The following is a 26,087-nucleotide window of genomic DNA, read 5'->3' on the forward strand; positions in this document are numbered from 1 at the left end:
GCATGCCCGAAGCCGGGCACACCACCCCGCTCTCGCGAGATCTTCTTTCCCTTCTCCTCCTCCGGCCAGCTCTCGCGAGCCCTTGTCTTTCCCACTGCCGCGCTCTCGCGGAGTTCTTCTCGCGAGAACGAGGTGGCGCGATGGACGTCTGGAGCTGGTTTTGGCATCAGCGCGGCGCTGTTTGTTAAGTGACGCTTCTGCTGTTATGTTGATGATTTGCCAAAGGGAAAATAGATACGGCCGGAAACTTACAAAGCCTGATCCTGTGGCCCACACGTGTGCCATTCATTTAACACGTAGGAGCAGGGTAGCACACAAAGTCTGGTCCTGTTTTTGTTAGTGGCTTACAGGTAAGAACTGAAAAAAAGCAGAGTTAGGATCATTATCTCTATAGCCTTTGTTTTACATAAGAAGTCTGTATGTTGCAGAGAATCCCATGCAAGCAGTTATCCTGTCTGTGGCTGCTTTGTTCCACAGGGCAACTTGAATAACTTCTTATCAGAATTAAGAAATTGCATAATAACTGCATATTAGGTGAAACCAAAAGGCAGACTACACAAAAGAAAAGATTTTTGAGACCCTTCTAGAATTCCATCAGGAACAGTTTCCTACTGTCTAACCCGCCCCTCCCCTGGCACAGCTCCATACCGTTCCCCCAGGCCCTGTCGCTGTCACACAGCAGAGCTCAGCGCTGCCCCTCCGCTCCCTGAGAGGAGCTGCAGCTGCTGTAAGGCCTCCCCTCGACTCCTCTGCTCTAGGCTGAATAAACCAAGGGACCTCAACTGCTCCTCATACACTTTGCCCTCCAGACCCTTCACCCTCTTTGTATAGCCCATTCGGATCTTCTCTCATAGTTTTATGTTCTTTTCTTACTGCAGTGCCTTAATGTGCACATAGTTCTCAAGATGAAACCACAAAGCACAGTGGGACAACACCTTCCTTCGCCCAGCTGGCAGTGTGGCCCTGCTCATAGAATCAGAGAATCATAGAATGGCCTGGGTTGAAAAGAACTGCAGTTGTTGATCTAGTTTCAACGCCCGTGCTATGTGCAGGGCTGTCCACTGCTAGACCAGGCTGCCCAGAGCCACATCCAGCCTGGCCTTGAATGCCTACAGGGATGGGGCATCTACAACTTACTTGGGCAACCTGTTCCTGATGGGTACTGTTGACCCTTTAGGCTGCCAGGACACACTGCTGACTCAGATTGAACCTGCTGCTGACCAGAACCCCCAGATCCCTTTTCATTGGGCTGCTCTCCTGCCTCCTGTACTCCAGTTTTATGGGTTACCCTGTCCTAGAGGCAGAATCTAAAAAATTATGTTTTTAATTCTCATGCAGTTGGTGATTGTCCAGACCAGGACATTAATGTGGTTAAACAGGACTTTCCTCATATGAAACTGTGTTAGCTGTGACCTGTGACTGCATTGTCTTTCAGGTGTTTTTAAATAATTCACAGATAATCTTACCCATATTTTTTCCAGGCACCAAATGGAAATTGATAGGCCCGTAATAAGCAGTCTTTTTTACTCTTAAAAAAAAAAAAAAAAAAAAAAAAAAGGATAATATTTGCCAGCTCCCAGTCAACTGGGACCCCTCCAGATTCCCAAGACCATTGAAAAAATTATTGAGAGACTTCTCATGATGACATCAGCCAGCACTTTGATTAACATGAGATGAATCCCATTGGGCAACAAAGACTTAAGCACATGCAAGTGGAACAGACAGACAGCTTGGGCACACCCTGCAGCCTGAGGCTGGGATGACCACACGTTCCCTAGGAAGCTCTGTCTGGGTAGCTGTATTGATTTCTGTGGCTCGAGAGGGCACAGGGATGCAGAGGACATGGCTTTCTGCTGGGTGTGGATGATAGCTGCTATTTGAAGAGGCAGAATCATACTGCCTTGCTTGCACACAGTTTTGCAAAGAACTCTACACAAACACTAAAAAATTGTTGACTTTCATAGGTTGTGTATTCTATCTTTCCCTTTCCTCACACCTGCCAGTGAAGTATGAGGAGGTAGCATCACTTTTTATCCTCATCCCCCTCCACCTTCTTGTCTAGACATCAAACAAAGGCAATTCCCTAAGCCTACCCTGAAATGCCATATGAGTTAGCCCCCTACCCAGTCCTGAGGAGCTGGGCCAGGTCAACACAACACACAACACCATTTCTTTACTGGGGAAATCAGGAAGACATATGGGAATGCAAATATAGACAAAAGTTGAAAAATATCTAAGGTATTACTGTTTTGTTTGTTTGTTTGTTTGTTTGCTTTTTGGGAGTCCTTCCCATGGACACCTCCTGTTCAGCACTACTCAGTGGATGCCAGTCCTTAGCCTGTTCTCTTACTGAGGGCTTGGTGCAGAATTGACATCAGCTCTTTGGGGAGGGTGTATAGGAACTGTTTATCACGGCCTGAACCTGAGGCAAGCAGTGAGTCAGCTGCAGGAGCACAGGTGAAGGTAATTCAGCTGTGCTACCAGAAGGGGTGGAGCCTGGCTCTACCTCTCTTATATACTATGTTATGTCCTTTGTAAGGACTAACTGCCACTAAGGAAGGTTCTCTCTCTGGAGATTGCTCCTTTGTGGAGTTTTACTGTGAGCATTTCCATTTATTATTATTTTTCCAACACAGTAATCTTACTTAACCGTACATTTGTTTAACCCCATTTACCTATTGATTGTATAGGGGAAGAATGGGAAAGTAAGTCTCATTCAAGCTTTATGGGTCAGTGGAAGAATTACCAAGAAATGGATGCACCACATGAGCCTGTTGGATAGTCTTGCATTTGGGGCTGTCTCAGATGATGGTAAAATCGTGAGATGTTGCCTAGTGGAAGACTGCCAGCCACTTGGTGGAGATAGTCTGCCTGGGAGTGATGAGACTGTGATTTGTCTCTCTTAGGTAAGTTCATGTGCATGAATGTGATGGTACTGAGCTGCCACTTCATGTTAGGATGGGAATCAGTTGGCCCTTGTAGGAAGAAATAACACAAGTCTCTTTTGTAGCAAAAGCCTTTGCAAAACTCTTTGTCCTAAACAAGTGCTGTTCCTGCTGCAGGGTCCCTGTTATTATAGGGCTTGGAATAGAAAGCAGTGTGGTGGATTGTGACGCTATGAGGCTACAACAATGAGACTTTACGAGCATCCTGTGGTGACAAAACCATGGTCGTGTTGGGAGTTGGAGCTTTCTGCAAAGGAACAGGTGTATCTTTAATTTCTTTAACACTACTTGGAAGGTCAGAGGAAGCTGGGATCCCCCTGATATAGTCCTTCAGTTCCCCAGTACTCAGTGATGGGTTTGCCCTCCTGCAGGCGGTTCCAATTAGATTAGATCTTTCTCCAGATGTAGATCCATCTCCATGGGCTCCCCATCAGCCTTAGGATGAACCACATTTATCGATGCAATGGTACTTGTCCTTTCTGTCCACTGCTATTTTTAGTAGGGGTATCAGTATTTTAGGAGTATCCTTACTAACAAGGAACTTCACATGTCTCTCTTGCGCAAAGAATGTTTGAAAGGCAGCTTCTATGGCTGAACAACTGTTGTTTCATTTGCACATTCCCTGTATTTATATGGCGTGGAGCAGAAGATGCTGTGGTGGCTTCTGACATTAGGTGGTATCTAGAATGTGATTCTGAGAATGTACTGGAATAACCAAATCTTGATTGTTTGGGGATCTGAGGCTTTCTGTAAAGCAGCATGTGCATCTAACTCCTTTGACACTACTTGGAAACTGAGGAGGTTGTGGTCCTTGTGATGTAGTCCTTCTCTTCCCCTGTAGTCAGTGGATGCCTGTTCCTATTCTGTGCTCTTCTAGAGGTCTTGGAGCAGAATTGAAGCCAGCTCTTTTGGAGGGATGGACATGGGATATGTTAAAGCAAGGCTCATTCAAGCTCTCAGGGTCAGTGGCATATGAACCTGTGGGGCAATCTTGCACTAAGATCTGTATTGGCTGATGGTGAAATCATGGGATATTCCCTTGTGGAAGGAGGGGGAGGTAGACAGCCTGGCAGCAATGGGCGTGTTATGGGTTACTGTCAGGTAAGTCTACATGTATTGAGCTTCTCTATCAGCTGCTGTTTCTTAGATTCTATAGTTTCTTTGACCCTACATGGAATCTCAAAGGAGGCTGAGGTCCCTGTGACATAGTCCTTGTGTTCTTCAGTACTCAGTGGATGCCAGTCCCCATCCTGTCTTTTTCCACAAGGTTCAGAATTGGTGTCAGATCTTTGACAGAGATAATGGTGGGGAATAGGAAATGAAGGTTCTTTCAAGCTTTTTAGGTCAGTGGAAAAATTATCAGGGAATGGATGTACTATATGAGCCTTTGGGACAATCTTGCAGTTGGGGCATATCAGTTGATGGGAAAATAATGGCATTTTCCATTGTGGAAGCAGGATGGCCATCTGGGAAAGTGGACCAACTTCAGCCCCCCTTTAACATTTAGAGAAAGTTGGTTTTGTTTTTTACTGACTGCCTGAGAGCAGTGAGCTTGTGAGTCAGCTACAACTTCACCTCTTGCAGGTGGTTTCAATTCAGTCAGTTCTTCCAGTTGTGGATATACATCCATGGGCTCCCCATCGCTGTCAGGAAGGATCAAGTATATGGACATACTGGTACTGAGCCTCCCTGTCAGTTGCTACTTCTTGTTAGGAGGAGGATTAATCAAGCCCTTTAAGAAGAAGGAACACAAGTCTCACTTGCAAGAAGAGCTCAGGTAGGAGAACTGACCTCAGCCTTCCTTGACTGTTCTGGAAAATATTTCTGTCCGGCTGCCTAAAATTGATGTATCTGTAATGGGCCTGCCGTGCTGCAGGTGGCTCCAGTTCAATTCATTCTTCCATTTGACGTGAATCCACCTAAAGGGGTTCCCTCTCTTTCAGGCATGGTTATGTCTCTGGGCTTGATTGTACTGCTGCTCCCCATAAGCCACCACTTCTTGTTCTGGAGAGGATCAATCCTTCCTCTCTGGATGAATTATAACCATTGTTCACACTATTATCAGACATTGGTGTTTTCTATTGGGTCCACTTCTACAAAGTGCTGTTTGTGTTAGGGACCCTATTAACCCAGTGACTTGTGCTCTTGCCACAGTAGATAAAGCAGTGAAGTGTCTTGTTACACTGGGATGCCATGGTAATGTGGTACTATTTCTCATGGTGACAAAAATGTGGCATTATTGGGAGTTGAGGCCCATGGCAGGAGAGTTTTCCAGTTTTGAAGGCAGAGGAATGGCAGAGGTGTTGAGTAGCTCTTTCCTGGGAATGGTTTCCTGATGCCTTTTATCTTGTTAAAGGGAACGTCTGCTCTTTGAGCACAGGTACCTGTTGGGTCTCCAACCTCCTTCTGCATCACTCTAGGAGGTCAGTGTTCATGGATTCCACATCTCTGCTCCTTCCTAGAAGCTGTAGCTTCTTTATGAGAGGATCATTCATCTTCCCCAGATTCAGGGAACACTCTTAGGTCCTGGTTTTAGAAATCCAAATTTTGTCTCGCTGATAAAGAAATGTTTCCTATTGCAAGCAAAGCAATTCTTAAAAATTTCACATAGCCTTTCCTTTTACTTTCCTGTTCTCAACACTTTCAAAGCAGCTGTGTTGATCAGGGTCTGTTTTGCCCTTGTTTATTTATTTGGGCTTCTTAAGGCTCAGCCACCACCTTGAACTGTAGTTGGAGCTACTAATGGAGAGGGTTGCTGTTTTGCTTGTTTTCTAAACTGAAATAAGCACAAACATCCAAAATACACACAAATCTATCCAGCCATCATGCTGCAAGTGAATGTTTCTCATGGGCAGCACACAGCCTGATTCCCTCTTTAGTGTCTATACCAGCAGAGATTCTGCAAAGCTGAACCTATGCTCCAGCATTGGGACACACTTCACTTTGCCTGCTTTCTGGTGGTTTTCTGACTAGCTTCAGCCATGAAAGAAGATAATGGCCATACAAGGCATTAAAAGGTTCAGCCAGACTGGTTACACCTCCTATAATGCTAAATATTTGTAATGGCAATAGCTGACACACCTGCCGTTTCAGGAGAGAACATTACTGTCAAAGGAAGATTTTGGTAACAGGGACAACACTGCATTTGTATTTGGTAGAACTGTTCACTTATGAAGACACTCTGCATTATCAAAGTTCTGTGCTATTTTTGTGTCAGCAGCAGCGTACTTTCTCTCTTCCCCACTCTTGTAAGTGGAGTACTTCCAGGTTTAGTCTGAAAGTAATAACCTGGAGGTTGTTTGCAGCTTTGTTGCTATTCATTCTTGCTGACAGCTTACATGAATATTCAGCAACTATGAAGAAGTTATTCAGTGCATGTTGTGGCACACACCCAAGCACACTCAAGCAAACAAGTACCGCATCAGGATGCTAGCATATTAAAGGAAACAAAAACAAAGCCCACAAAACCAACAACCATACATCACAGAGCCAGACACAGAGAGTGTGGATAATTACGAAGGACAGATCTGGGGAATTCAACACAGGCTGCAATTTCCAATTTACTCCCAAGCATTTGATAGCATTTCTGGAGCACACGTATTATTTGGAAGAGTTGTGTGATTAGCAGTAGCGAGCTGGTGTTTTTACATGTGGAATGTACCTCATGACTTTTCAGAGAAGTTTCTAAACAAGAAGCTAAGTCGCTGATGACAGTGAGTTTACTCTACCTTGAAATTAGTTATGCCAGATTACAGAATGATTTACCAACAGTGGTCATGTCAGTGTCAGCAGCTCTCAGCCAGCAAGCAGTGCAGGCTAAGGATTTGACAGTGAAAACTTATTAAAAAAAAAAATCTATGTTTCCAATGTAAAACATTTCTGAAAATAATTCATAAAATGAAATCCTTTGGAAGCATTGAAGGCACTGATAGCATAGTGCCAAATGTTTGCTTCCTAAGGAACCAGGAAATTTAGGCTTCATTGAAATTTTTTTTATCTAGAGTTCTCTGGAGTTTTGTTTCTGGTCTTCCATGTCAACCTGCTATTCCTCTTATAAAAATAATACTGTTCTCCCAAGCATTTGAAGAGCTAGGATTTATTATTATTTTTTAATTAAGTCTTTTGTAGTGTCTTTAATACCTTGAATTCAATTAGTTTGTTATTTTAGGGGGCTTGTGGGTTGTTTGTTTTTGTTTGTTTAGTGTGGAATCTTAGAAGACATCGTATAATTTTTACTCAAGAATTTGCATTTCTTCTCAGCATTTTAATAAGGTAGTAGGAGGTCCAACTGTTCAATGTTCTTGTTGCTGTTAATACCTCTATTTCTTGTCTGCTCTTTTACTTGCACCTTGTCCTAAGATTGCCTAGTGACTGAACTGGCAATGATTCAAGTTTCCCTACGCAGCATAGAAAAGCTAGCAAGATTCAGTGTTAGGTTGTTTCCTGTTTTTTCTTCTTCCACCCAGAGGATCACTTCTGTGAACTGGGATTTCCACTGTTGGAAAAGACAGAACAATGAAGACCTTTACTGATGAAAACAGTGGTGTTTTGGGGTGCTAGTAGAAGAAACCAAAGAGTAAAGCCCAGCAGCCTCGATCAGTTTAAGGAAGGGATTTTGCTGTTAATGGAAGAATGATGTGGTTTCCTGTAATAGTACAGGCATGAACTTGGTGGAAAACAAGTTCTTCCACTGCATGTCTCCAGCTATAGTTAATTTCTGTTAGGGTTTTTGCTTTTATAAGTGTTCAGTACCAAACATTCTACACTGGGATGAAGTTACTCTGATTGAATGAACCGAAACAAAGATTGAAGCAGGTTGACTGAGAAACATTTCTCTGCTCTTGAACAATGATCATTAACCAGTGACTCACTTCCACCATTTTGCATCCAGAAGGAAAATGCTCCTGATCCACAGCACATTTTCTCAGTCTGATAATGAGGAGAACAAGAAACAAGATATCCCAAGGCTTTTTATGGATTAACAGAATAATTTTCCTATAGAATACATGCATTGATCTATCTCTATCTTCTCTTTGCTATAAAGCAGTTCTTTAGAAACAATCTCTTCAAGTTTTCAGTCTTATTTCCTTTCTTCAGGCACATTGCTAACTAACAATAAACTCAGCAGAGCTTTCTGGCTTTTCAGCAAGTGAAAAGTCCCTTCTGAAGTAGACTTCTTATCTGCTAATGGGAAGCATGAGTGTAGTCAGTTTTGCCCAAACTACTTTGAGAAAGTAAGCTATTCTTTACAAAGCTATCAGGCTAGAACTTAACTGGTTGATATCAACTTTATCTGTTGCTGAAGCAGTCATAGTTTGGCTGAAAAGTGTGTGCCATCCTCCTTCCATGCAGAATCCGAATGTGGAGTCCTATTCAAATATTCAGAAGTACCGTGTCATTTCTTAACACAGGATATGCCTTCTCTGCTGACTGAGCCCTGCCCAAATGTACCAAGACCTTGACTCACTGAAACGTGCTGGGACCAGCAGAGGGAGCAGAAAACAGACTACAACTTTGTGTGAAGTCCTAAACAAAAGGGGCAGTGACTATTTTGAAGCCATGCTAGTCCCTTATACAAATGCTTTGGCAAACCGTTTTGCAGAAATGTTTCCCTAGAGGTCAGCATAGCAAAGAATACAAAATTTGGAGTCTGAATTAACACCAGTATTTGTGCTGCAAAAAGCCTTTGCTTGTCCTCCAAGAACTCTTGTAGGCATTGTCTCAGATTCATTGCCCTCAGCTCTCAAGGCAAGCTAACACCATTTACACCAATCTCTCCCTCTCAGTCTCAGGAATGAGGTTTTTAACAAGTTGAGACTTACTGGGAAGGTGATAATCCTACACCAAAATGCAGACTTCTGCCTCAGAAGTTGTGGAGGCTACTTTTCAGAGGTGCTAAACATTCAGCTTTATAAATGAAGGTGCAGAACCATAAAGACTTTTCTAGCTTTACAGCAGACATCCTGTATTAAGTGCAATAGCTTTCTCCACTAATAAATGAGAGTTGCAGCCTCCTTTTGGATAAATGGTGTCTGCAAAAAAATGAGTTTTGTTTCAAAGGAAGTCAGGAATCTCAGACTGCAACCTGAAGCAAAAGTCTGTTTCAGTTTTTTGACTGCATTAGTTATGAATAAAGAGCCACTTCTAGAATGGCCTGCAGCCATTTAGCACTAACGGAATGCTAAAATAGTAACAGATTATTTGTCAAAAGATTAAAGAGATGTAGGAAGTTGCAACAGAAAAAATGCTGAGATTGAGATAAAAATTGTTCCTGATAACTCCACTGCACTTATCAAGTCCTAAGAGTCCCTCATCAGTGACTGCAAGTGGGAAAACCACAGGCGGTGTAGAAGCAGAGGCCTAGTTTTAGGTGAAAGGGAATCAGTCTCATGCTACACATTCCCATGGTGTGTAAACATGCTGTGCTCTAGAGAGCCCCATTTCCAGCTGTATCACTGTTAAGATGTGTACTGAATGAACACTGACATGCATGCAGCAAAACCCCCTGCAATGCAAACTGCTGTGCCTTTCTCCTAGAGGCCTATGAAAAAGATGGTTAGACTTCAGCTTTCTTCTGTTCTAAAAAGGCACTTGCTTCAGTTTACCCAGAGCACATCCTTTTTTTTTTTTTTTTTTGCAACACTGGAATAAGTTACTACAACACGGTCCTTAATTTCAGCCTCTCCTCTCTGTGAAAACAATCTGTCATCTCTTTGAAAAGGTCCAGATGTGTGGGACAGTAGTGTGTTCTTTTGTCTGGTCCTGAAAAGTATTTTCCTCTATTTTCTGACTTTCCACTCCATTTCTGAGGGCTGTCTCATTTTAATCCTGACACAGATACTAGATCTGCTGCTCGGTGCTACGACAACACTCCTGTTACAGTCAAACAGCTCTGACATGAGTGCCCTGTGTGTAAATCTCAAATTTTCAGCAGTTTTTAGGGTTACCCAATGCAACCAAGCAGCAAGACCTATCAGCCAACAGCTGCAGATTCAGGAGGGCCAGGTCTGGTCTCTGCCACCTCAGATGTTGGCACTGTGGTTCCAGACACACAGTGAGGGAAAGGAACTGTCAGCTAAAGGAACATCATTAATTTCTACCTTCAAATAAAAGCACCTGAGTTGAAACCTCCACTGGACTATGGTTACCACCGGCTGGCTGCCGTAACACACTTGTCTGAGCCATGTGTTAGGGAAGGAAGAGCAAAGGTAATCAGCGGAAACGCCTAACCTGTGGTTTTGTTTTGCTGCTGCTTCTCTGATTTTGCTTAAAAATAACCACAGCCAACTACGATAAGCATTTCTGAGTGCAAGAGGGATAATCTAGTCGCATTATGAAATAATTAAGTACTTTTGTTTTTAATCTCGCTTTTCACACAAAAGGATCAAGATCTTAACATCAAAATGTAAAAAACATTTGTACATTTTCTTCTGCACTCCATCACTGTTAAGTGTACTCATGTGACTACAGGATTATGAATTATACAAACCATGTCTAGAATGAGCTCCTTGCTTCTACCTGCTGATCATCTACATCAGCAAACAGAAGCATTTAAGGAGCCTATTTGGACTTGGGTATTGCCCTGGTGACTGCAGCAACCATTCCTGACATGGGAAGCAGCATGACGCATTGATTCTAGCATGGAGCTAGAATCATAGAATTGAGTTGGAAGGGATTCTTAGAGGCCATCTAGTTCAACACCCCCACAGTGAACAGGGACATCCACAGCTAGATCAGTTGCTCAGAGACCCCTTCAGCATCTCCAAGTACATGACACTCACATCTCCAAGCAACCTGTTTTAGTGCCTCACCATCCTTAGCATAAACAACTTCTTCCTTCTATCCAACCTAAATCTGCTCCATTTTAGTTTGAAACAGTTTTCCCTTCTCCTGACACAACAGACTCTTTAGTAGGTTCTGTCCCCTTCTTAGAGATCCCCTTCAGATACTGAAAAAAATACACTAATAGCAGCGTCCTAGTATTAGGGCAGCTTTGCAGTGGTCTCTGTGGACCCCTGTCCTCAGGGCAGGACCACATGGAGAGGTTTGTTGGGTGAGTGTTCAGCAGCACCCCCAAACTGGCTACCTCAGCTAGGCATAAGAATGCTTAACATGAAGTTTTGAGGAAGTTGATGAAAATGCCTTGCAGATTTAAATAACACTGCAAAAGAGAAGCAGTGCCACAGCCTCATTTTTATCTACTTAGTCCTCATCTAACAGAACAGGGGCAGCCAAGTTCTCCAGGCTTCCCTACCATGACATACAGTGTATGTCAGTCACCTAAGGGCAGGTGGCCCTATCTTCTCAAGGCCTTTGTACAGCTACAACAGCCCATAAGTACCTGTAGGAATGGTATGTTGTTTTCTTATATTATTCTTTTTACACTCCCCCAGACATTTTGGTAGTTACCAGACAAAGCAGAAGGATTACTATTTCAAACTTTTTTTGAAGCATACCAGATATACTAAAAGTGGTTGAAGGCAAATGCCAATTAACTATCTCCAGAATTGCAGTCCCTGTCTAAAGTACAGCGTTAAAAAATCCTGGGGGTCAGTAGGGCTCTACTGTTAGCTACGACACTCTCATGAGTGTCCTACAAGTCCTCCCAGTTTCTTCCTTTTCTCACTATATGCCCCCAGAAGGCTGCATCCCATCATATGGCTCCTAGAAGAAAGCAGCTTCCTCCACCCTGCTATCTGCCATAAACACCATCAAATCCAAGTAAAATGGATTAGGAAAATGTGACTGCAACCAAACTCAATAAAGTGGAAAACCTGTGTAATTCTAAATCTGCATTCTCAATAAGGTGTCTGTATACACACACACACACATATATATTGTCATTTCCATTGGAAACAACCATTTCCTAAAGAATCAGCCTCCAGAGTCACACATCCACAGGCAACCCAGAGACATCAGCTTAGCAGATGAACGTACGTCTGCCTATCCCCATGCAGCTACAGCCACGCCACCTCTGTTACACATCTGCCCCAGAGGGGGCAGCCTCCTTACTATGCTTTATTAATAAAGAGCAGATTTTATTCCCAGATCCGACAAGCCTCTTGCCATTCCCCTGGTTCACTTAAAAACTCCACCCATAAACACTGAGATGAGTCGCTGCTGACCATGCTTTAAAATGAGTGTTGTGTTGTAGGATTATAAGAAACAAACTAAGTTTTTTTAAAATGTCAGCAATTAAGGAAAATTAAGCTAAACTGCAGTTAATGCCAAACCACGAAGGAACTCAGACTTCTGAAGCTTCCAGCACAAAGCACACAAATGATTGAAAAAGTAATTCTAACAGACTGTCTGCTACTGCCTTGTTTCTCTTTCCAAGAAAATTTCCAAGGTAGTTCCTGTCACTGGGCATTATTAAACATACATCCTCATCTCTGTTTAGCTAAAAGCAAGGGGAACGGTGGAGTGGTGAAAGATTTTCTAGACATTTTAACACATAGTTTTAGGCTGTAAACTATCTCTCCTTCCATTCCTTATTTATAACACCCTGTCATATTACGTAAAGCAGAAATCAGGCAAAAAACAACAAAAAACCCCAGAATGCCCAGAATACCACATGACAGTGTTACACAAATCAAAGCATGGATCCAGCGAGCACTTGTAACTGCACATCACTGCTCTGAGATGCCACCACTGCTCTCATTCTTCTCAGATTTGTATTTCATTATTCCCCTCTTAACTCCTACCAAGGCTTTGTTCCAAACTATCTTTGTTTTACATACAGGAGTTTTGTCTGCGTGTACAGCCAAACTACAGCTATGCAGCTGCTTGAGGGCAGCTACAAAGCCAGCAGCTTCCATCAAGTAGGAAAATCCAGGATCGTAGTAGAAGGCAACCTTGTTTTGAATCAGAGGGACAGCAAACCACTTGAGTAGCTGTGGAAAGCGTGTGCAGAACAAAAACCATTATGTTTTTTTTCCAACAACTTAAGTTTTGGCATTTTTCCATTATACATGGAAAAGGAAAGTTAGCATCAAAATTGGATCTTCTGAATATTTTTCCCCTAAATGGATTGTATCAGCAGTTAGTAAGATCCCTCTGAAAAATCACAAGTCTCACCATCTGTCTGACCCTGGGCAGATCTCAGGTAATTTGAACTTCATCACTTATTTGACAAAGAATCTTCAGTCAAAAAATATTCCAGTTTGGGCAGAGCAAAGATTAGCTTTAACTCCTGCACTAACAGCACTGGTGCCTTTCCTAACACTCAGTTTTAGTAAAAAGGCAAAGTAAATGTAGCAAAGCTTGGAGTCCCCAACAGGTACCCAAGATTTTCAGTAAGTCAGTTTCACACACAGATAAAATATTTCATACCTGCAGATCAATATAATGACTGTAAGGCTCAGATACAGCTTGTATTTCAGTGTATTATGATAGTCATTCCTCCACACTACACTGACATTAATGTCCTTCTGAATGGGAAAGCACTTCCTGCACACCACGATGCTTTTTCAGAATCAAAGAAAACTGTTGGATGTTGCCATTGTTAAGCTGTGCTCATCAGGAGGCTTCAGAAGCTACCAAACAGACTGCTGAGCCCTCAGCCAATACTTCTGAAAGCCCCTTGGGTTTACAAAGCTATAAAAGAAGAGAGGAAAAAAACATGAGTTAGCATAATAATTCAGTATTAGTTTTGTACACAATAGAAGACAACTTTATAGCTTGTTACAAATTAAGGAACCTTTCAGGCCTGCAGTTTTATAACATGGTGCATTTCACAAAAGATGGTGATGGGATTACCATGTTAAAGTAACTTGGGAGTGAAATCCCATAGAAGGTTTTAATCCTGCTAATGTAAGAAAACACCTTTGACTTCTTGGAGGAGAAAGAGGAGGGAAAATGCGTAAGGCCAAAGAAGTACTTCAAGCAGGTAGACCTAGCAGTTTAAGGCACAGAAGTAGGCTAAAGCATGAATTTATAATCCAAATGGATCACACATTGGATGACTCTCTCAGGATGTATCAAAATCCTATTATACACAGTTCAACTTACTTTCCCTGCAAGCTGGAGAAGCAAATTTACATTATCCCAGAAAATGCTAGAAGACACAGCTTCAGAAGCACTTCTTTTTTTTTCTTAGACTTCTAAAGGATTTCCTTTAAAGAACAAAGCAAACAAAACTCACTTGCCATCCTTATGGAAAAGTACATCTGGAACACACTTACCTTGATTTTGTCTGTCTGCTTTCTGATATACCCTGGCATAGCAAGTAGGGATCAATTAACATTGGATAAAAGGTAGCACATGCATAGTCTCAGCTTTCACAAAATGGATTTTTTAATCAGACTGGTTAAATTTAATCTACAATTCTCTTTTGTTCACAAACACTAAAAAGACCTCTGGAATATTTCAGTTTAACTTGACAACTAGTCTCAACTCTAACAAAGTAACACAACACATACTATAGTCATCAATTAACACTGCACGAGTATTTAAAAAAGTGGAAGTTTATTCATCTTTCAATGGCTCAAATAGCAAACAAAAGAACAGGGTAAGGCATCAGCCAAGACAAAGTTTCATATGTCTGGTGGCTTCATAACACCTCAGCTCCCAGCAAACAGATTCCAAAGCAAAGTCACAATGTTAGTGGTTAGGCTCCCTGGCTAGACAGACCAAAATGAGTACACAGGAAGATGATGTCTGGCTCATTTGCCATAGTTACATGAGTAACTTCAGTTCTGCACTTGGCAGTCTACTAACGCACATACAAAATTCCTACTGATAAATATTTAACGTGACAAATATAACTTCTAAGACTTGAGTCCCTAAAATGTCTGTTAGCATGAAAGTTAAATATTTGTTACCTAGTTTGCTTGAGTACATTTTAAATTGTCAGTTACAGGTTTACATACGTATAAAAAGTGTAACAGTTTGTGGAACTGATCTAGCCCATCTTATCCCAGAGGAGTCCAAAACCCTCAAACGTTCCGGTATATTTTTAGTTAAGATGCAGCACACTCACCATGTGCAAGTATCCTTGCTGTTCTAAAGCAACTGAGGCAGTACATTTTATTTGGGGATTTTGGATGTCCACAGTAAGTGTTTTTATATTGCAAAAGCATCTTTGATTGTTTAATATCAACATTAACTACAAAAAGTAGCTACAATGTTCCCCATTTGAAAATCAACATAAAATAGACTAAACAGTACAAAACCTGCAGGGAGCTTCAGCAGAACACACTGCGTTCCTGCAGCTGAGTATCAGGAACACAAAAGAAATTAACCAATGACACTGGAATTACCCAGACAACATCTTAACTCAAAATACAGTAGCGCTACTGAATCAGCTGCACTCCACGCTACTCCAGGGAGTTAAAACCCAAGGAACATCTAGACAAACATCTACTCACAAAGGGAAGCTTCAAGGTATCAGTACGTTAAGTTTTAAGCAACCACTCCAGGCTCGGATGTGCCATAGGCTTTTGACTTCCATCTTAAACGTATTCTGACCTTTTAGCTATAAGATACCATCAGTTCACCAAGCTACAGATGACTGAATATGCTCTGTATTATTCACAAAACCATAGTATGGCACACATTTAAAGAACAGACACCGCTAGCAGACAGGTAGTTAGCAAGATCATTCATGTAACTCCACTCTACAGAGAGGGCAGGCTCACACTGATGCACAGGAAGAGTCTCCATGCAACAAGCTGAAAATACACCCTTGACTAAGCAACCTGCTATGTTTAGGTTTTAAAATTAAGGCATATTCAAATGTTTCAATGTAAAAGATTACATCACTCTTCTAAGTTAATCAGGTAATGAGGAACCACATATAATTTTCCTCAGCATAACTGTTCGCATATACACTGTTCTTTCCTAATCTGCATAACTCCATGGCAAAACAAGTGTATGCCGCTTTGTTAGGTATCACGTTCACAACTGTAATTTTCAAGGCAACGAAAGACAAGACAAAGTGACAATTATCAATGATAAAAAAAAGTATGCTTTACAAGAAACCAGAAAGTAATATTTCCCCCTCTGTTTACTAATAAAGAAAAGACTTCCAATGAAACACTACATTCAGAAGAAATGTGAGAAGGTAGGCGATTATGAAATGGTTTGCTTCTCTTGAAGCCACATCAACCTTTTTCAGTGAATCTGACTTTCAGTGCAGCTCCAATTCATGCTTTTAGTGGTACATTACAATTTCCAACACGTTAGAGTAATTTCAGTCACTTGAGCCTTCAATGGCATGCTTATAAATTATGGTTTTTTTATTAGTATGGTCAAAGTAGGAAAAGAATTTGGGGTTTTGATTATAAAATGCAACATCTTTCTCTGATCCTCTTAGCTAGGCTTTTCCTTTTCTTCTTCCCATTCTTCTCTTTGCTGTCTTCCATTTTTCTGGCTCTAATTTCTCTCATCAAATCAAAAAACACCTGGAAAAGATGGAAGAATATAAATGCCAAAACACTGTCAGAGTTAGTTCAGGTTATCACTGATGACATCTACTTCTGGTGGTTAGAACAAAATCAGCAATACATAATCAGTTTGAGCAAACAAACACTAATCCAGCAAATTTCCCACTTATTTTCAAGGCCGAGCCCACATAATGCAAGTCTACTTCTTTCATGGTACCTGTAGTTCAACTAGCTTCTGGTGTTTGCTTATGAATCACGTCAGAAGAATTAAAGCAAGACTCATATAACTACCTGAGATTTTTCTTTTCCATTTTCTATCTATATTTTACTGCGGAGACTCAGGGAAATCAGTTTACATTGTGAGAATATTCAGCAATGAACCGCAAAGGTTGAAGAACTGCTACAATTAGTTCTAGAAGCACATTAATGAGGCAGTAGCACATACTGAACATTTCAGTCTCTATGCCCCATGATGCAAGTCTAAACAAAAAGTGCAGCAAAAATAAATTAGCATTTCCTTTAAAAACAGGTTGTCACCCATACAAATACATAAGCTATTTTTAGATTGGAAATCTCAAAGTATGCATAAACTTCATTATTATCAAGTAGCTTAGTAGGAAACAGAAGTTGGAGACAAATCAGTGTGTCACTTGAGAAAAGGCTGTAAGCTCAGGTCTATGACAGAGATCCTTTAAATTACTTCATTCATTAATACAATCTTGCCTTAAAGAGGGCTACTGAAAATAACTTTCATCTTTGTTATTTTATCACAGTGGATCATTTGAACAACTGTAAAACTTCTGCCAGGAAGACTTCCCTCTTTATCTGTCAGGGGGGCTTGATCCATTTCTATACAACAGACAACGTAAGGACCAAAACACTCTTCTACAGAATACAGCAGGCATTTTTATCTGCATTGACACTAATCTCATGTTGACTGCAGCAGAAGCATAAACTTTCATTACAGAGTACATGAGGAAAATAAATGCAACTATGTGTTTCCATCAAAAAATACAACTGCCGTTAGGATGCTAGATGTTGAAGTTACTTGCTTTTGCTTAAACCTCTATTAATGGTATGCTGCAACTGTCACCTTGCTTAAGCCCTAGCAATGTACCACAGTACCTGGGATACTTAACCTAGTGTGAGAAAATGCTCATTTGCTTACTGTTACCAAATTGAGTGAAAGCCCAAACTCACCCTTCTGGAATTTAGGGAAGCAACTCTTTTTATAGAATACAAACTCAAGTTCATATAGTAAACCCTGTAACGTCAGATGCTTTAAGAAAACTAGTAACTAATACCTGGTATTTACAACGGCCAACAAAGCCTCCTTGAGAGCAGCCCAGCTGAAAAGGACTTAAGGGTTCTGGTAGATAAAAGAAACTAAACAGGAGTCAGCAGCTTGTGCTTGCATCCCAGAAGGCCAATGGTATCCTGGGCTGCATCAAAAGAGGAGTGGCCAGCAGGGTGAGGGTGCCTTTCTACTCTGCCCTCATGAGACCCCCCCCATCTTGAGTACCACATTCAGGCTCAGGGCCCCCAGCTCAAGGAAGATGTGGACACTTTGAAACAGGTCCAGAAGATCATGGAAACAATCAAAGGGCTGGAGCATCTCTCTGAGGAAGAAAGGTTAAAGAAGTTGGGCTTATTCAGTCTAGAGAAGAGAAGGATCAGGACAGACCTCACTGTGGCCTTTCAATACTTAAAGGGAACTTATAAACAGGAGGGCAAACAACTTTTTATATGGACAGCAACAGGACAAGGAGGAACTGTTTTAAACTAAAAGAGGGAAGATGAGATATCAGGGAGAATTTATTTATTTATTTATTTATTTTACTCTGAGGGTAACAAAGTACTGGAACAGGTTGCCCAGAGAAGTTGCAGATATCCAATCCCTGGATGGTGTTCAAAGCCAGGTTGGACAGGCAACCTCACCTAGTGCCCGATTTGGTGGCTGGCAAGCCTGTCTGTAGGAAGGAGATGGGAACTACATGATCTTTGAAGTCCCTTTCAACCCAAGCCGTTCTATGCCTCTAATTTATGGATCATCAAATCTGAACTCTATGTAATACATATCTACCTGGATCCATAATGCCACCTGTTCCAAAAAGAAGCCTTGAGCCCTTTAGTAGCCTATCACATGAATGCAAAAGTTACTGGTTATATATATCAAAAATATTTACTTTTTCCCCCCTGCTGCTAAAGGATGATGAAACAGATCCAGATGACCTTAGAACTTCTGCAAGACTGAAATAGGTGGATGTTAACTGCAATTACGCACCAAAACTAAAAGCAACTGAATTGCTCTGCATTTAATTGACTTAATGTTCCCTGCAGAACAACGTAATGTTTTTACTTTAGCACTGAACAATCCACTTCTTTGCAACAACAACTGACAAATGACTACAGTAAAGTTTAAGTTACTGCAAAACAGTACTTTTATTACTGCTTTTACACTTCAACTACTCATTTGTAAGCATTTACATTAGAAAATCTCTGGGTGATCATGTCTACCGAGAGGTATGAAAGAAAAAAATCTGCGCTTTAATCTGAGCTTCTTACTTTCCCCAGATATCTACTACTTTTTCAGTCTATGAAGCTGAGAGTTATTCCAAATGCTATGTCTCAAGAAGTCCTGTCTTCTCAGTAAGTGAAATACTTACAACTAATCAGTCATTTATCATCTTAGAAACAAATATTCTTTGTGCATTCTTATGACCTTCTGATCCAGCCTTTATCCCAGAAAATTCATGAGGCACTTCTGGCCCATTTAAAACTTAAAAGAGTAAATCCATTCTTCATTGAAACAACACACAGGCATGTGGTTAGACAAGGGTAGATAGGATTCCAATCCCTCCCTTAGTTTTCTAAGCCATTTTATTCCTCAAGCAGCATTCTCACTGTCTAGAAGCAGTTTTATCTTCCAGTTACAGAAAACACAAGAAGGCAAGGCCAACACAATTGCCTCAATAACTTGTTAACAATAAAAGGTCTTGTCTAATGACTCAACTCATCACAGTTTAGGATGTGATAACTCTCTATGCCTAATGCATTCTCACTGTTTTATATTAAGCAACTTAGTCATGTTCTCATCACAAGCAATAGGAGAAAAGCATTTGTTTTGAGATCCACCCCCCCCAAAAAAAACAGACTAAATAACTTAAACATGTAAACTATAGACCCATAGAAGTATAAAGTAAAAACTGACAGAGATTCTTTGTATTAGGTGAGTTATGAGGCAAGTTATTACCTTGTCAACATTAGCTCTTGTTTTTGCAGAAGTTTCCACATAGTTAACATTCCACTGATCAGCTCTGTTTTTTGCTTCTTCTATAGAAACTTGCCTTTTATCTTCCAAATCTGATTTGTTACCTACTAGCAAAAAAGGAACGTTCTCATCTTCTTTTACTCTTAAGATCTGCTCCCTAGAGAAAAACAGAAAAGCAAAAAATAAATTACTTTATAAAATACTATTCTTAGAACACAAAAATAAGAATGCGGACTTAAACTCTTCCATTCTTTTTCTGAAACTTAAATAACAGCAAAATTTTAAACCAAGACAGATTATTAGTCTTCCAGGAAGGAAGGAAGATGAATCAGTAACAAATAAACAAAGTTGAACAAGTGAGAACTTAAACTAATGACATTCTCCTTTTACTAAAGATATTACTTGACAGTACTTCTCACTGCCTTTATGCTGCTATTAGTAATGGCAATTCTTAATATACCCAGACTACATTCTTACATTTGACTATTTTTCCTAACAAAATGCATGTGCCACTTTTAAAGCTGATGAAATCAATTAGGTAGTAAACTAATATAGCTTAACAAGAGAAAAATCTTGCCCTTTCAGGAATCTTTCTGAAGTCACTTACATTCAGCCCCTACAGAGATCTTGATTCAGTTATAAGCCAGTTTAAGGATAACAAGCCTGCACATAAGTCAGATTTTTAAGGAAAGATCCTGTCTGAACCACTACGATGAAGAGTTTAAATTTATAAATAAAACCGAGTACTACAGATGCTTTGGTACATCAATCTGAAGAACACTGCTCCTGGAAGACAAGCACTGTCTCCTTCATCTCAGAAAGGAGTACAAAGTCAGCAGTGGAATTTAGCCCTCCATTGTGAAACAGTTTCTGAAAGTTCAAGAAAAAGCACAAAGCACCACATTCCCTTTTCTGGCTGAGGTGAAGCTTACTGGCGGATTTTACATAGAACAGAAAGAAACTGGAAAGAGTTAACAGATCCTTCTGTTAAATCCTTCCATTTGGTACACATCAGAATCCTCTTGGTGGTAAAAGATGTCTTGCTTTTTGTAGCATTTAGTTTTGTTGAGTTAGCTTTTCATTTCTTTAACCAGCAAATGCACATTGGAGGCAGCTTGTAACACCGCATTCAACTAGCCCTCCAGGACTGCCATAAGTAGCATAAGCCTGTAAATCAGCCTAGGCTTTTCTCTTTCTCTCTTAAAGGATACATATACTTATATACTGAGAAAAAATAAATTAAAAAACGAACAAACAAAACCATAGACCAGAAGGGGACAAGCTTGCTGTCTCCCCTCTCCATAACTCCTTCTCCACCCTTAGAGAAGATGCATTCTATGCTTTGTACTAATTAACCTGAGCTATGGTAACATTTGAGGTCCCGGATGACTGGAGGAAGGGTCACATCACTCCCATATACAAGAAGGGGAGCAGGGAGGACCCAGGGAACTACAGGCTGGTGAGCCTCACCTCTGTGCCCGGGAAGATCATGGAACAGATCCTCCTGGACGATATGCTCAATCACACGAGGAACAAGCGAGTGATCCGAGACAGCCAGCACAGCTTCACCAAGGGAAGGTCATGATTAACCAATCTTGTGGCCTTCTATGATGGAGTGACAGCATTGGTTGATGAAGGGAAGGGGAAGACGACCGATGTTATTTACCTGGACTTGAGCAAGGCCTTTGACGTGGTACCCCACCACATCCTCATCCCCAAATTGGAGAGATGTGGATTTGATGGGAGGACCACTTGATGGATATAAGAAATTGGTTGAAAGGCTGCAGACAAAGGGTGGTGATCAATGGCTCTGTGTCCAGGTGGAGGCCAGTAATGAGCGATGTCCCCCAGGGATCTGACTTACGACCGATGCTCTTTAACATCTCTATCAATGACATCTACGATGGAATGGAGTGCGCTCACAGCAAGTTTGCTGATGACACCAAGCTGAGCGATGTGGTGGACATGGAGGAAGGAAGGGATGCCATTCAGAGGGACCTTGACAGGCTTGAAAGGTGGGCCTGAGTGAACCTAATGAGGTTGAACCCCAGGCACCTGTACAGACTGGGAGGTGTAGTCCTTGAGAGCAGCTTGGCAGAGAAGGACCTGGGGGTCCTGATGGACAAAAGACTCAACATGAGCCAGCAGTGCGCTCTTACAGCTTGGAAAGCAAATGGTATCCTGGGCTCCATCAGGAGAGGGGTGGCCAGTAGGAATAGGGAGGTGAATGTCCCTTTCTACTCTGCTCGTGAGGCCCCATCTGGAATACTGTGTCCAGGTGTGGAGCCCTCAGTACAAGAAAGGCACAGAGATTTTGGAAAGGGTCCAGAGGAGGGCCAGGAGGATGGGCAGGGGGTTGGAGCACCTCCCCTATAAGGACTGGCTGAGAGAGCTGGGCTTGTTCAGCCTGGAGAAAAGAAGGCTGCGGGGACACCTCATTGCAGCCTTTCAGTACCTGAAGAGTACCTATAATTAGGAAGGGTGTAAACTCTTTGAAAGGGCTGATAATAGTAGGACAAGGCAAAATGGATTTAAGTTAAAGAGGGAAGATTTAGGTTGGATGTTAGGGGGAAGTTCTTTACTACGAGAGTCGTGAGGTCCTGGAACAGGCTGCCCAGGGATGTTGTGGATGCCCCATCCCTGGAGGTGTTCAAGGCCAGGTTGGATGGGGTTCTGGGCAACCTGATCTAGTAAACATGGACGTTTGGTGGCCCTGCCAGGCAGGGGGGTTGGAGCTTCATGATCCTTGACGCCCCTTCTAACCCAGGGATTAGAGATTCTGTGATCTCTAAGAATGCTTATTTTAATAATAGAAAAGGAAATGATCTGCATCTTACCTCTCTATTTTGCTTAACTTTGAACTGCTAAAATTTTGGGGGAGCGGTGTCTATTTTTACTCTATATATATCACAGCAATAAGATATTTTCCTTCATAGATAGCGGAATGAGTGTTTTAAATAGGCTCTCAAGCAAAATGAAACACTCAATACAATGCTGTCTAAATCTCCCACCATTACAAGGGTTTTAATACCTCGTATGCTTGAAAAACATCCTAAAAATAATAAAACAACTAGCCTGCTAAATCCATACCTAGTTGATGAAGGAGAGGCTGTGGATGTGATCTACAAAGATTTTATTAAAGGCTCTGACCCTCCCTGCAGAAGCTGGCAGCCCATGGCTTGGACAAGTGCACTCTTTACTGCCTAAAGAAAACTGGCTGGAGAGCCAGGCCCAAAGACTAGTGGTGAATGGAGCTAAATCCAACTGGCGATCAGTCATGAGTGATGTTCCAGAGCAGTCAGTACTGGAGCCAGCCTTATTTAATATCTTTATTGAACATCTAGACAAAGGGATTGAATACATCCTCAGTAAGTATGCACATGACATCAAGTTTGGAAGAAGTGCCAATCTTCCAGAGAGCAGGAAGCCCCCACAGATGTGGTTGGATGAGCTGAGGCCAACTGTACGACATCCAAAAGACCAAGTGCCAAGTCTAGCATTTCAGTTACAGTAATCTTATGCATTGCTCCAGACTTGGAGCCGACTGGCTGGCAAATCACATGGGCCAACAGGATTTGAGCGTGCTAGTTGACAGTTGACTGAACACGAACCAGCAGTGTGCTTAGACGGCCAAGAAGCCAGTGGCATCCTGAGTTGTAACAAATATTGTAGTGAGCAGGATCAGGGAGGTGTCTGTCCCTCTGTCCTCAGCACTGAGGAGGCTGCCTACTCAGAGATGTGATTCTTTGCACTGTAGTGTAAGCATCAAGCAACAATGATCTAGAAAGGGCAGCAGCCTTCTGAATGTTACTATGCATCTGCTCTGTTGCAATAACCTCTTCGGTATTCAGCAACAGAGCAGCAAAGATATCTGTAGTGGTACAAAGATAATAGAAGCGTGGTTAGGCATCTATTCAAAGCAACGTGACTACAGTCATCTATTCTAAACTACCTAATGATATTGCAAAAAAAAAAATATATATATATATATATATATATTTATATATTTATATATATATATATAAATAAATTACAAGAACCTCACCATAATTACAATAACTTGCCTTGTAGCCTACCTGAAATCTGCAGTAGCTGCAAATGACTCCAGCTCTGTGATAGAGAAAACACAAAGAAAGCCTTCTCCACTTCGGAAGTAGTTATCTCTGATTGCTGCGTAATCTTCTTGCCCTGCTGTGTCCAATATATCAATTTGGACTTCTTCCCCATCCAGAACCACCTTCTTCCTGTAGCTGTCAGCTTTGGTGGGCTCATAATCTTCTACAAACTAGAAACAAAAAATTTATCACTTGAAAACCAGGTCTATAGAGGGCAAATGCATTATTTTCACATAAGGATATAACAAACATTTGTTATGGTTACAGTAATGAATAAATAAGCCTATGTATTTAGGTTACGTGAAATACTCAAGTTATTCAACATAGCTAAAGCAGGCTCTCCATCAGCTCGAACAATTTACAGGATTTTGCTTTTTTCAGCCATTACAAGGAAATTTTAGAAGCAACTGCAAAACGTTAATGGCCACGCACTTAATGTCTACTTTCAGTTAAGCACAGCACCTGGCTGCATTTCATTATGCTATCAGGCAGTTCTGACTGAGTATATTTAGTATCAATTTTGTAAGGCACACTGAAGGCATAACTTCCATTTCTTAGTCAAAAAGAATTACTTTCACTGACAAAAAAAAAAGTAAGAAAACAAGATTTTTTTATTTTTTTTTCTTTCTCCAACAGCAACATAAAAAAAAAAGAAAAGGAAAAAAGTCACATCTCAGGCATCAAGCAACTTACTTAAGTGAAGAAGCTTTGAGTTTTAGTACTTATCAGGTCTAGCAACCAATGTGAAAATATATTGTAAGGGAGCAAATTATAAAACTACTAATAGCCTAAAAATTTGAAGAGGGGGGGGGGAAGGCATATTCATACATTTACAGGTTTCTCTAACAAAGAAAACTCAGAATTTCAAAGTCACATAACAGTTTGGGTTGGATGGGACTTTAAACTCCGCCCATGCTGAGCACTCAGAGACGCCCCCCCCAGTAAACTAGGTTGCCCATGGTCCCATTCAACCCTGCCTTGAACACTTCCAGGGATGAGGTATCCACACTCTGGGCAGCCTGCATCAGTGCAAAAAATATTTACGCTCAATTTAATAGTTGGCATTTGTATATGATATACATTTAGACCTTTTCAGAAAATAACCATTATCAATTAGTGCTTAAGTAACACTATAGAGTAGACATCACATGGGATAATTCATATTGTACATTCTCACCTCATCATACATAAACTGAAGCGTTAAGGCAGATTTTCCTACACCACCACTTCCAACCATGATGACTTTATGTAAAGCCAGCGAATTCTGCCCTTTAGGCTTATTTGCTGCCATCTTTGGATTACAGAAAATTCACAGGTATAAAATGAAAACCTAGAAGAAAAAATATTGCTTTATTAGTTTTCTCCCTCCCACACGCACTGTTTAAAATGCATTCATTTCAGATCCCTGCTGTACAATTAATAGGTAAACAAAGGTAAACAAAGGTTAAACAGATGTTTGGTTAAGAAAGACTATTACAGTGGAAAGATAATCTATAAATGCTCACCAATGTCGAAGGTTTGCAGCAAACTCCACAAAGGAGCAATCTCCAGAGATCCTGCCTTAGTGGCAGTCAGCCCTTAAATGACATCTGGGAGAGGTGGAGCCAAGCTCCACCCCTGCCAGTAGCACAGCTGAATTACCTTCACCTGGGCTCCTGCAGCTGACTCATTGCTTGCCTCACGTGATCAATCAGAGGTTCAGGCTGTGATCAACAGTTTCCCACACACCTGTATATCTCAGATTTAGAGATGTTTAGGTTTTAGTTCTGTTACCTTCACTGAAAACCACCTTTTACTAGAAATCATTACATAAATTATAACAAGCTCTTTTTTTTTTTTTTTTTTTTCCTGGTGGCACAAGCCAAGAAAGCCATCATCACCTGCAAAGGGCACAGGCAGGTTCACAGCATCCAACAGCAATTAGGGGAAAAGATTTACATTTTGGTACGTAATGCTTTCTTTTAGAGACATGGCATTTGTCTGGAATTCTTGTTAGTTTACTAAGAAACAAATGAAAAAAGGAAACCACAGTGAGTCAACACAAGAAAGCATGAGATATTACAGCTGCAGGGAAAAAACCCAGACATTTGAAGGAATTTCCAGATTAAATAACAGGCACTAGGACAACAGTAGCATCAACAAGGATTGGTTTGTGCACTTTTTCAGAGAAAACCAGGCAAGTGTGTCACTTACAGCCTAAAAATAACCTGTTTCAGCAGATCAGGAACTGAAAGAATAATCTAGTTTAGGCAGAGTGCAAAGATTCAACTTGTCTTTGTAGACTACAAACACAGTTACCCAACATACTAGAATAGCTGTTCTAGTCCCACAACTGCATGATCAAACACAAATCTCTGTATCTCATCAATAT

The 26,087-nt window shown here is 41.2% G+C and overlaps 1 protein-coding gene and 1 long non-coding RNA gene across 5 annotated transcripts in view; one reads left to right on the plus strand and one right to left on the minus strand.

Annotated features, from left to right (window-relative positions):
- Window positions 1-1,598: 1,598 nt before the first annotated feature.
- On the plus strand, window positions 1,599-8,906 carry LOC107309826. Its single transcript, XR_004306154.1, has 3 exons — window positions 1,599-2,906; window positions 4,530-4,722; window positions 7,412-8,906. It is a non-coding gene; the product is annotated as an uncharacterized LOC107309826 (long non-coding RNA).
- A 5,484-nt stretch (window positions 8,907-14,390) lies between these two features.
- RALA (RAS like proto-oncogene A) overlaps window positions 14,391-26,087 on the minus strand; it is a 28,391-nt gene continuing 16,694 nt past the window's right edge. For 2 of the 4 annotated variants that reach the window (XM_015855005.2, XM_015855008.1), the window contains exons 2-5: window positions 24,894-25,046; window positions 23,678-23,886; window positions 19,584-19,758; window positions 14,393-16,348 (exon numbers count right to left, since the gene is read on the minus strand). In XM_015855005.2, the coding sequence (XP_015710491.1) occupies window positions 16,226-16,348; window positions 19,584-19,758; window positions 23,678-23,886; window positions 24,894-25,007 (621 nt within the window). In that variant the 5' untranslated portion in view covers window positions 25,008-25,046 and the 3' untranslated portion in view covers window positions 14,393-16,225. Of the gene's footprint in view, window positions 16,349-19,583; window positions 19,759-23,677; window positions 23,887-24,893; window positions 25,047-25,221; window positions 25,244-26,087 lie in introns of those variants that run through there. The other 2 variants (XM_015855009.2, XM_015855007.2) reach the window with 2 other exon arrangements.

This window comes from Coturnix japonica, chromosome 2, assembly GCF_001577835.2.
Source record: "Coturnix japonica isolate 7356 chromosome 2, Coturnix japonica 2.1, whole genome shotgun sequence".
In the NCBI taxonomy this organism is placed as follows: Eukaryota; Metazoa; Chordata; class Aves; order Galliformes; family Phasianidae; genus Coturnix; species Coturnix japonica.